This window comes from Brachyhypopomus gauderio, chromosome 1 (genome assembly GCF_052324685.1).
Source record: "Brachyhypopomus gauderio isolate BG-103 chromosome 1, BGAUD_0.2, whole genome shotgun sequence".
NCBI lineage: Eukaryota > Metazoa > Chordata > Actinopteri > Gymnotiformes > Hypopomidae > Brachyhypopomus > Brachyhypopomus gauderio.
The window spans coordinates 11,648,184-11,660,480 of NC_135211.1; the positions used below are offsets into that span (position 1 = coordinate 11,648,184).

At 42.9% G+C, this 12,297-nt stretch overlaps 1 protein-coding gene across 1 annotated transcript in view; it reads left to right on the plus strand.

Moving 5' to 3' along the window:
- Positions 1 to 6,709: 6,709 nt before the first annotated feature.
- LOC143527920 (cadherin-4-like) overlaps positions 6,710 to 12,297 on the plus strand; it is a 68,072-nt gene continuing 62,484 nt past the window's right edge. Inside the window, exons 1-2 of the mRNA XM_077023303.1 lie at positions 6,710 to 6,898; positions 8,505 to 8,613. Of these exons, the coding sequence (XP_076879418.1) occupies positions 6,833 to 6,898; positions 8,505 to 8,613 (175 nt within the window). The 5' untranslated portion in view covers positions 6,710 to 6,832. The remainder of the gene's footprint in view (positions 6,899 to 8,504; positions 8,614 to 12,297) is intronic.

Here is a 12,297-nt window from a genome sequence, read left to right on the forward strand (position 1 = left end):
CGTTGTGATCTAGGAAGTGTGACATCCCGAGGAGCTCAGCACGCTTCATTAATTCCAGCAGCGCTCTTCGCCAGCGCTGGTGCCTACCGGGTCTCTTTAAAGAAAAAGACATAAATCAGACCGTGGTGTACAGTGTTCTTTAAACGGTCACTCATAAAATAAACAGCAACACCGAAAATAAACAAACAACACCACCACCAAGATACCTTTTCATTATCTTATCCTATGTTTACGTTTTCCATTGTTGATTTTATATGCTACAATGCTGTACTCATACACATGAATTTTCAACCTTGCGTTCAAACAATGATGTTGAATGACATTGATGCTAATGATTCATAAATTCTGCATTGCAGATGAATCATAAAACTAACAATGAGTCAGTGCTTCTCCTGCTAATAAATCCATCTCAGGCTGAATATGAAGAAACACAATCAGGTTCATCTGCAACTAATGACCAGCTTTATGTATCATCTAATCCAAATATGGATGACAGAGAACACAGAGATAGTTTCATGCTGTGGACAGCTTAAGACAGCATGGCGGGCTTCTCTATTGTCAGGTAATAATGCTGCATTGGCAGATCAGCTAGGAGAGAGCAGTAAGAACAGGCTTAATGTCACATAGACTAAAGTATGTCACCGTTATCTCTGCAAAGCAATTTAGATAAAACAGCTGAAGTCTGGCTTTTGCTTCTAAACAGGACTGGCCTGAGAAACTGGCGCTGCAAAACTCATAACTCTTCTCCTCTATAAAAACAGGAGCTGGGGCATGTTTTGTGAGATTTTTAAATAATTGAACACAGCCCTAACCAATTGCCTTCAAGTGCACGGATGGTATTTTTTATTAGGTAAATGCTCAATATTTGTGCAGAATAATTTATACAACTTCCAAAACTACCTGCCAGCCTTGTGAGCTTGAGAGTGAAGGGCTGTTCATGCTGTTTTTCAGAATGGTGTGTTAGAGTGGCATCAAAAACACAGCGAGCAATCAAACATTTAAACACTTTCTTTTCTCCCTATTAGTTGGAAATGGTTTCGTCAATGAAGTCCCTTCAGATGTTTTGCTCGTTTAAACATTCCTCTTGGTATAACAAGAAGGAGCTACGGCAGTCAAAACAATGTGAAGCAAAGCTAAGTGTGAAAACAGAATGGAAGTGTGAAGGCAAACTTTATATCTTACTTTCAGCTTTCAGTCACGTTAAAAGTAACAGAGACTATCAGGTTTTAAGGATTTGATAATCAAACGATAGTTAAGATTAAGACATTTCATATCTACATTAAAAAAATATAACTGTCTTTAAGATGTTTTGAAGTTTGGAGGTACAGAGCTTAATAGCTAAATAATTTTAAGCTAACCAGAATAGTAGAGCTTCAAAATAGTGGAGCTTGTAGTAGCTGATGGATGACATGAAAGAAAAATATTAGTTTCGATTTTCCAGGTGACAGTATTGCCAGGAAAAACGAAGGAAAGCTATGGAATCAGCACCCTTGAGGAAGGGGAGGGCATCTTTCAAATATAAGCCAGCAGTTTTTTTTCAGTGAAGCAAATTACCTAGGGGGAATTTACTGCCTTCTTTCACTGTGCGCAGGGCATGTAACCAATCAAAACTCGCCTCCGCTCACCACAGAAATCCAGAGGTCTACGTCAGCGCAGACCTGGCGTGGTATATAGGCACAAAATCATAATTGGATGTACCTTCAATCTATACATTTGTGCCGGAGGTCAGACTCAAGGATTGGTTATTACAGATTCATAAGTAGGGTCATTACATGGTTGCTCCTGACTAGGGCTTATTTCCATACATGGGAAATCTTACATTGCCCATTGGCAGTGTTTAATCATTTTCTTAGCATTGAGTGAATAGAAAAAAATAAGCGATGGGGAATTTTGGAACTTTTAATTTTTGGAACCAAAACTGCAGAATGAACCAGCCATAGCTTAAGCAGAATCTTTACATCTGATGCATCATTGTAAGGAAGCAAAGTGAACCAAGTGCCTACTGAAACTGGAGTTTGGAATTTCAAATACAAGTGAGTTATTTTATACCATCGAATGACACTGTCATAGCAGATTCTCCTGTTCATGCAGGCAAACAGACCCATGCCACCGAACTACTGGGAAACACTGCATCAAATATAGGTGTCATGGAGCAGTTCATCCTAGCACAGTCATAGAACCTGCATGCATTAAACATGTTAAATATAACTTCAGAGTTTTAATTGGTTATCTTCGGTTAGTAGTGGTAGCCTACAATCTCGGTTGGATAGACCTGTTATCACAGTGTCACAAGTGTGTATTATAACACTGTTCCTAGACGAGAACAATGTCTCATGTCTATTTTAAGGCAGGAGCTATATAGTGTTTTCTTAATTAAACAAATTATATGATGTTTTCATGTTAATATTGTGGTATTCAAAAACATTTCTTTATTGTTGTGCAATCCTCTGACATTTATGCACCACCGGAATTCAAGGTGGTTCAGACTGGAGTCTTGGTTATTAAATCCTTGAGACAGAAGAAACAGCTTCTGACCATAAAATGTGTTTAGAACAATGTATTTGTACAAACAATCAATCAATTTGTTCTCAACGAATCAATGTTTTAGTTGAACATGTGTGCATTTTGTTGAGTGTTTTTCACAATCATGCTCATCACGAACAGCATGGTCCAAACTGGCTGGCCATTGCCTTGCAGCTGTATTGATCCTTGACTGTTCCCAAATGTGGGAATCTCGAATGTTGGAGTGTGGGAATCTCTCTTTTTTTGGTCGTGTGAGACTACATTCACATTCTCTTCTGATGCTTTTGCTTTCTGGGTGTGAGTAGCCATCTGGATAGGAGGTGCCGGCTGTTAATTGGGAGGTTGTGGGTTCAAATCCTGGCTGTGGCTTGCAGCCCCTGTTGGGCTCTTAACCCCCTTGGCTCCAGGGTTAAATGGCTGACTCTGTTATCTGACCCCTGCTCACAAAGAAACCAGGATATGTGAAGTGAAACGTTTTATTGTAGGCATGTATGACCAAAAAAGGTATTCTGGCCTAGATCGTAATCAAAACCACAAGTAGGTAGTTCAAAACCAATGCTAGTACACAGAACTGGGAAAAGAAGAAGTTACTTCTGGCCTTTTGCAATGACATTAGAAACCATGTGAAAGACAGTCGATGGACTTACTAATCCAGAACAGTCCAATGTGCAGCAGGGTCTCTGGGGGTCTCTTAAAACTGTGTCTCTAGTTCAGGGGATGAAGGTTTGAAGCCAGGTGCAGGAAAGCTGTAATGACAGGTCATACCAGAAATGACTACCTACTTTACTGCTGTACTGTAGAGCTGCAAGTCTCATGGGTGTATGTTGAAAATGAGAGTTGGACAGTTTGACAAATTGGAATGAGGTGGGGTAAAGACGATCAGCATTTCAATATGATTTTCACCCTAATTCTTAAACAAATAATCATTTGGAGGATGTATTCTTAATAAGTTACTCTGGCAGTTTCTCCATTCTAGCTCTAGTGGTGGATAGGCTGTGTCAACCCCACAGGACTACAAAAGACACAGAATACAGTTAAATTTACATATATTTACATTCACAGCAATTAGCGCATGCTGTTGTCCAGAGCAACTTGCAGAAGCAACTTTTTGTCTCCGTGGATTACTAGTACAACCAGGCCAGATTCTATGAATGCCATTAAATTGTACAAGTGTCTTTATCACCACAGGGACAACGTTGGTGTTAACCTCTTGCATTCTCTCTATTTCCTTTCTATGTCCCTGGAATATATCCAACATTTCATATATATTCTTTTGGTTGTTTCATCACTGGTGACTTCCATATCTATTACCATCACTGTCTTCTGCATCCTGTCCATAATAACCATGTCCTCAGTCCTCAGTCTTATCCTTGGGGGCCACGACTTGGATGAATTCATAGATGCTTCGTGGATCCTCCATTTTGTTGGCTTCTTCCTCCCTCGTTCCAGCTGGTGTACAACCATTGGGTGTTGAATATTGGGTGGAATTCCTTACGCACTGTGAAGAGTTTTTGGTCTTAACACTAGCAGCTTCCAGTCCTTCTCCAGTTCCAGTCCTTCTCCAGTTCCAGTTCTTCTCTAGTTCCAGTCCTTCTCCAGTTCCAGTCCTTCTCCAGTTCCAGTTCTTCTCTAGTTCCAGTCCTTCTCCAGTTCCAGTCCTTCTCCAGTTCCAGTTCTTCTCTAGTTCCAGTTCTTCTCCAGTTCCAGTTCTTCTCTAGTTCCAGTCCTTCTCCAGTTCCAGTCCTTCTCCAGTTCCAGTTCTTCTCCAGTTCCAGTTCTTCTCCAGTTCCAGTCATTCTCCAGTTCCAGTTCTTCTCCAGTTCCAGTCCTTCTCCAGTTCCAGTTCTTCTCCAGTTCCAGTCCTTCTCTAGTTCCAGTCCTTCTCCAGTTCCAGTCCTTCTCCAGTTCCAGTTCTTCTCTAGTTCCAGTTCTTCTCCAGTTCCAGTTCTTCAAGCTTATTGTGCCTACTGGGTGTAATGCTGGGTAGTTGGAGGCTGGACGCAAGTGTGGATGGTAATAAGATAAAAAAAAAACAAAAAAACAAACCAAGCTACACATAGTACACTAACGTAGAACCAAGAGAAACTTAATATTAACCAAATACACCTACTAACACTGACACTAAGGAGGTGTTTGTGTGAAGTTAATGACCTGCCTTACCCTGTGGAGGTGTTTGGATGATGTTACTGACCTGCCTTACCCAAGAGCAGTGTTTGGGTGATGATAATTACCTGCCTTACCCTATGGAGGTGTTTAGATGTTGATGTCCTTCTCATATCTGCCTCATGGTCATGGTTCAAACCCCAAGTATTTGTCACTGTGTGCCACATATGTAATATGGCCGTGTGGTAGTTTTATTCCATCTGACCTGATCATTTTTTTTTCTTTTCACTATCAGATGATCACACATCTCCAGCCTGAATGACATTGTTGTGTCTTTGCTATAAAGTGTGATCTGGTGGATCATTGCGGTAATGTTCCTTTTTGGCTTAGCTTACAGTTTGAGTTCATAGAATATCAGTGATGTAGATTTCTTAAGGAAGTCACAGATGATGTGTTTCCTCATATTCTACCTACTCAGAGAATGGATACATTGAACTATAAACCATCTCCTGTTAAGACCATTCCTACATATGAGAGAAAAACGTCAAAGACATGCTCATCAAGAGTGAGGTAAATGACCTCTGAACTCTGGCGATGTAGCCTGCAAACATTCTAGACGTGCTGCATGAAGATTTATTAGCACAGCCACTAAAAGGTCTACCGTGAAAGGATCAATTGTTATCACCAATTCCTCATGAATTACTGCAGGAGTTGTCTCTTGTATTTCATGTAATCAGCTTTATGCTGGAGAAACCAATAGATGGCTTGAACCCCTTCATGCCATCCAAGAGCTGCTTGTTTCCAGTTGGTATTTTAATGCTGCTGGACTTTACCTTAACGATATATATGTTTACATTTCCAGTTGTTGCTATGGCAGCACTGGCATTAGGAGGCCTAAAGAAAAATAACCGATCTGGTCTTTTTCTAACATAAACATGTCTCGTCACTGAGGACTTTAAAAGCACTTTGCTTGCAGAGATGATGATGGACCTCTTTTGTAAACATCCTGTTTCTTTAGAAACTTCACTTCAATTTTGATTACCTATATTTAGTGTATAGTGCATATTTATATATACATAATTATTAGTGATCAAGAGTATTTAAAGTGCCTGAAGATTATTCAAGTGTGTTTTGACGAGGTACGTCTTCATTCTATGCTCGTTAAGTTCATTCCACCACCTGGGTGCAAGTTGAATGAATACCAGACAAATGCAGCACTAATCTGACAACATCATGATGTAATAAACACGGTGATAATGAATGAAATAGTATGATTAACTTAGATTGTTTTTGGTTTTCCATAATTAACTGATATAACATGCACTGTTAGCTCGAGTGTCATAAAGCTGCTCTGCAGATGTGTAGTGTTGATCTGCAGGCCGCTCTAAAGTCAACCAGCAGAGTGACATCATCATTATGTGACCCGCAGAGAAAATGGCATGGCAGCTTTTCATGGGAACAGACTTGTGTCGTTATTATGTTATGGAAATTGAGTTGCCAAGCTGAAAATGTAAAATGCAGAGTTCAGCCTTTTGATTTCATTTCTAATTTGGGAAAATTAGATAACTGGGTGAAAAGTGTTGTGAAACAATAGCGTTGCGTAATTATAGGTCAGACAGTAACATCACAGTGGGCCAGAGACAGAGCCCGTGATTACCAATAACCCAAAGTAAATGAACTGTGAAATAGACTCACGTTACCACAGCTATGGCGAGTTATCTATCTCACACCAAACCTTAAAGCTTTTTACTCAAAAGCTACGTGATTAACTGATGCAAGAAATTTGTCACACCGACCAAACCCCCTACCCCCACCCCAACGGAGATTCGCCAAACTGCAAACTGCTGGAATTTTTATTTCTATGTACATGGTATAGGCCTATATGATATTTATAAATACTAAGTGAATAAACACATTATATAATAAAATAACTGAGACGCCTCTCTGAGCCTCCGCTTGTATCTTTAAGTAGATCTTTTCCACATTCTCGTGCGCTTTTGAGTGGGAGGGGTTGTAGTGACGCCGGCAGCGGAGCGGTGGTGCTGAGCTGAACAGCGCCTTTCCACCTGCAGTTGGGCGCGAGACAAGCCGGGACCAAATTCTCTCCCAGCGTTTACCGTCGTTCACGCCACTCTGCTTCCGCGGGGAGAGCCCAGAGGAATTATCGGCAGTTAGCAAGGAACAAACGCCTGTCTGCGTGTGCTTGATGCCAAAAATGAAAACAGGGTTCGTTATTGCTCTGGCGTGCGCCTTAGTTTTGGAAACATCACAGGTAAGACTGAATTATATAGTAATTCCTTCAATATAGTATTAGATAATTCAAAGTGTGATCATATAATTAAACACGGGGATTCGTTAGGAAACACTTTGACACTTAGATGTAAGTTTGATATTGTTTGCATTTTAAATGGCTTTCTGTCTTTTTTGTTAAACCTTTTTTGCAGAGGCATGTGGTGCATCGAGTGTTGTTTAATTATTTGAATAAAGGAATATAAAACTGTATAAACTGAAGGACCATTTTGTAGCAGTTGTTACTGTTTATGGAGAACAGATTCTACGAAGCGCAGTGGCGCGAGCGCTTGTGTGTCGGTCCGCTCCTGTAGCTGCAGTAGTCGGCCGGGATGCGTTCGCGTTCAGCTGTACTTCACTCCGAGCCACATTGCAGAGGATGCGGCGAGGCTCGTGGTGTGTCTGAGATGTGCTGTGTGGGCTATTAGTTCAGTGAATAAATAGGAAAGCATTTTGCGTCTGCGTCTTGTAAACGTCGGCGTGCACGGATCGTTCTTAATTGTGCGCTTATGGGTGGTAGTCTTTTATGAGAAGCGTGCAGTTATATTTTACACGCATGCACAAACAGATCTTCCTTCCTCCACTATGTTCAATAAATGTTGAACAAATACGAATCACACAATGTTGGACGTCAATGATGTTAACTTGCGCTGAAGACCCATTTCAAAATGATATCCATGAAAAAGATGCGGCAACAGAAGTATGTTCAAATGCAGGATGGCTGACTGTGTTCATTTTCTGTATTCTGTTTTATGGTTTTATAAACAATAAACGTGACAGACGGGAGAGAGGGACAGAAAGAGGGATAGATCAATAAATAAGTAGATTGACGGATCAATAGAGCTGTTAACCACCCCTTAAAGTAACAAGCTTTCACCCAGGAGTTGTGTTTTATGGTGAAAACTCTGAGCTCGATCACTGGATCATTACAGTGAAGACACTGGCAGAGCAGAATAACACACACACAAGCCATCATCTAATTAAACTACATCTCCACACTGAGTATTCTCCTTTCAAACAACAAAACCCCATATCCTGATATCCCTACAAACACACCTGCATGCTCATGCTCACACACACACACACACACACACACACACACACACACACACACACACACACACACACACACACACACACACACACACACACTAGGTCGCTGTTTTAAAATAGATGTCACTGTTAAAATGTTTTCCTCTTACTAATTTAAAAGCCAGAATGCAGACGTCTGGGACATCCAGATTCCCCTGTTGTAGGTGGGCCCCAATCTTTTACCCAGAATTCTCTTTTACCTTACTTGACACCTTGCACCCATCTGTTAATTGTCCCAAATAAAGGAACTGTTACATTTCTCAGCACTACTTATGGGGCAGCCCACTGCCAAACAACATCATACTGCAGAGTGTTGTTGTTTTTGTTCAAATTCAGCTTTCCCAGCTGTTGCTAACGCAGGCTGTGTTCCGAACGCTTGACGTCTGCTTCCAAAGCCCTGGCTCGAGGATCACATCCTGTCCTCGCGGGTCAGGTTTGCGGTTTGCTGTCCGCTGGACGCCTCTCCTCATCTCCTCAGTAACGACCATCTTTTCCAGGCGAGCAGTGGCGGTCCGACTGCGGATCCGTGCCGTCCTGGATTCTCCCAGAGCTTCTACACCGTGTTCATCTCACAGAACGTGCTGCAAGGCCGAAGCCTTCTGAAAAGTAAGAGCCTGCAGGGCTTTTAATGAGTTAGGCATGTTTATGTGTGTGTGTGTGAGGGCATATGTGTGTGTGTGAGTGTGTGTGTGAGGGCATGTGTGTGTGTGTGTGTGCGTGTGTGTGTTTGTGTGCTCATAGGTGTCCTTGATGGAGCTTTCTGTAACAGGTGCGTGTTTTTGCATGTGTTTGCTTTTCCTGTTGTCTCTCTGCCTGTCTTGCCTTTTCTCTTCCTCTTCTCCATCCATTCCTCTCTCTTTCCCTCTCCCTCTCTCTCTCCCTCCCTCCCTCTGCTCTAGCGTTCTCTTAAAGCCATTGTCATATCTTGCGCTCTGCGTACACGCTACTTAATGTGCATGTGCTGTTGGGGGAGGGACCTGAGTTCTCTGCTGATGATTCGCTCCGCATTTGAGACTTCAGCGTCTATTTCAAGACAAACTCTTGCGCACAAGTAAATGGCATAAATAAAAGGTCCGTCTACTAGACATAATTCTTCTTTAATTAGATCATGAGACAGAACAAGGCTTTATGAAAAACCCCACATTAAACGAGTAGTTGAGTGGCATGGCTGGCTTTATAAAAAGCAATTTGAATCTCCTGTTCATCTCATGCTGTGTATATTTGCTGGAGAAATGCTCCCCCCTGCCCTGTATCCTTGCCGTCCTGGGCAGAATACAGTTGCTCTATTCTTCTTCCTTCTTTTCACTAAGACCGCATCTTTCAGTTTATTTGCCCGCTCTGTCTCTTTTCATTATGGGGCTTCTATTGTGCCGGGGTGTGTTGTCCCAGTAACACCGCAGCAAGCTTTATCTTTTGGTTTTTGCTATGAAAAGAGAAGAGAATAAATTTAAATGAAAAAAAAGAGAATAAGGAAAACAGAGGGAATTGCGTGTGAAAAACTCCAAAGTAATTATAGTCTCTGCCATCCATTATGGAATCAGCTGATGGCTTGGGCCACACTGGAACTTTGAAAACAGCCCTCATTGGTGCTGTGAACTGATGTATGCTAGTCTCTGTGGATGTGGGTTATATCTGAAAATAGTTTACTCTTCTTGCTCTGTTGTAGTGTCGTCTTTAGATACTGAGTGTGAAAGCTTCTTGTTTCCACTGTTCTGGGATCAGGTTATTTGTCCTAGATCATATCCATATCCGTCACCAAGGAATGGCAGAACAGACCTTGGGTCAGACTGAAAACAGGACGTCTACAAATGCTGGTTTGATCCACACTTTGTAAGGTCCTTTCTTCATGTTGGTAGATGACAAATGACGGCATTGCTGAGGTCCTTTTTTGAAACAATAAAAATACGTTACATGTTGCCAGGAGACTTGTTTACAGCCTCACAGCACTCATGACCAGATGCATGATACATCCGTTTAAAACATCAGTTGTTTACATATTTTTAACATTATTTTTCGAGTTCCTCCCATGTGAACACTGGCAGTAGGTTGGAGCCTCGTCGACCAGTCTGTGAAATGTGACGGAATATTTGTGCAGTCAAAGAAAGGGATATTGATGTTTGTGCTGCCTTCCTCTGAATGTGAAATAATCGATTATTTTGTTTGCCATGGGTATGGATATTTGATTTCTAGAGTGAGTGCTTGCAATCTCTATTACTCTCCTTATTCTTGTAAAGTGGGGCCCTGACCTCAAAACCTACAGCACTATTCTTCTATGTAGCAGCTCCTGTATAGACACTGTAGGCTGGTTTTGTAGACTGGGACGCTCCGATCTCTGATTAATGTCTGGGAGCTGATCTGGGGTAAGGAAGACGCTTTTGGGGGGAGCAGCAGATAATATGGTAGTGTTGTCTCAGAGACTGAAGCAATAGTGCTGCATAACCCAGAAGCGTCACTGGGGAAAGTAATGGGGCCGGTGGCGTACACGAGGAAACACGCTGGGACTCGTAAAAAAAATAAAAACAAAATACAAAAAAAAAAAAAAAAAACAGAACAGCAATCGAAAACTGCTGGGCTCTGTGATTCTCGGTCCCCAACGTAGCGGATAGTTTTGTTTGCCCTGCAGTAATAATCTCCGATTCAAGTTATTGAGTAAATATGAACCTCTTCATAGGCGCCGTCGGGTTTGGACAGGGCAAACACAAAAATGCACCACGCACGCGGAGAATTACGGCGGTTTAGCACAGTAGCATTCCAGGCTGAAGCAGTGATGCATGTCTCCCAGTTCCAGAACGTGTTGGAGGATTTTAGATTCGTGGAACTGTGATCGAGCAGAATCTCGAGCAGTTTAGTGGAGAGAGACACACAGACACAGAGGATCTTGTTGTTGCTCAGTGACTGCTGGTTTGGGGACACTTAGCCAATCTAAGTCATGTGGACAGAATGGACAATGACCGTCCTACTGCCCGCAGACTGGATGGGGTCTCCTGTTGAGCAGTCTGGAACTAATTTGCATAATGTATTCTGGGGATTTATTTCTGTCTGTGCATGTCAGAATGCTGAATGCAAATTCTGTGTTGATTTTGTAAAGACTACAGTGCCCGTTTTCGTCCCAGTCCATCGCTGCACTGGAGTCCACCTGTGCGGCAGGTGCATATGCTGTAAAAGTGTGTGTAGCTAGATGTGGGTGTGGCAATCAGGAGCCTATTATGGGTTAAGTAGTATAAATCACGTTCCTCTGCATCATTCTCTGGTGATGATGCTTTTGCTAGTGTAGTGGTGTTATTCTAGAGCCCAGTGCAGTTTAGGGAAAAACTCCTTCTGCAGTCAGACACGCTGGGATTGCCCATGTGACTCATCATCCAGACATACACATGTGTCCAGCTCTTTCTTCTACAGGCCATAAAAATGTCGGTCCTGTCTTCTCAAAGCTGGATTTCACCCTCCAGAGGTAATTGGACATCACATCACTGACGCAGCTACGACGCCTCGTCCCGATTCAACAGGTGCGGGCCCGTGTGCGGCACTGATCACGTGCGTGTGTGCGCGTGTGCGGGTGTGCCTGCTCCTTTCACGCCTTTATGTCTCCGGACCCTCTGGAGGCCCCGATCCAGCCCACACCAACTATCACACTAATGACCGCTCTGCCTCTGATGCATGGTGCCTTTAACTCTGGTGAAAGGAGGCGGCCAGACTCCGAGGTGTGGGCATCCCTCTGTGCCAAGGGCCCTGTGCCGGGTGGAGATAAATCTCTGGGGTTGGGGGGGTGGGGGGTATCCCACTGATTGCAGGCGTGTATAGCACCACCTTTTAGAGCTGGACCAGGCCCCTTGGAGTTTGAGAGAGAGAGAGAGGGGGGGGGGGGGGAGAGAGAGACAGAGAGAGAGAGAGAGAGAGAGAAAGAGAGAGGGGGGGAGAAAGAGAGAGAGAGAGAGAGAGAGAGAGAGAGAGAGAGAGAGAGAGAGAGAGAGAGAGAGAGAGAGAGAGAGAGAGCACACAGGAGAGAATGTGTCTGTGGGGAGGGGGTAGCCACTTTAGGATAAATTGATTTGAACTGCACTTCCTCTCCCCTGGCTAGTGACTCTTAAAGGCTGCTGTCAGAACGTGTTGCAAAGAACATCAGTGATGCTTTTCACCACTTAACCCCTGGAGTACCTGCTCCTGCACTGCTGGAGAACGGAGGTCAATAACTCTGGCCGTTAGTTCAATGCCAGGCCATTTGCAGCCTTAATTAATTGTGCATGTATAATTTAGATGTTGCATGGTTTCCATCTTGGGACTGGTGAAGGTAGC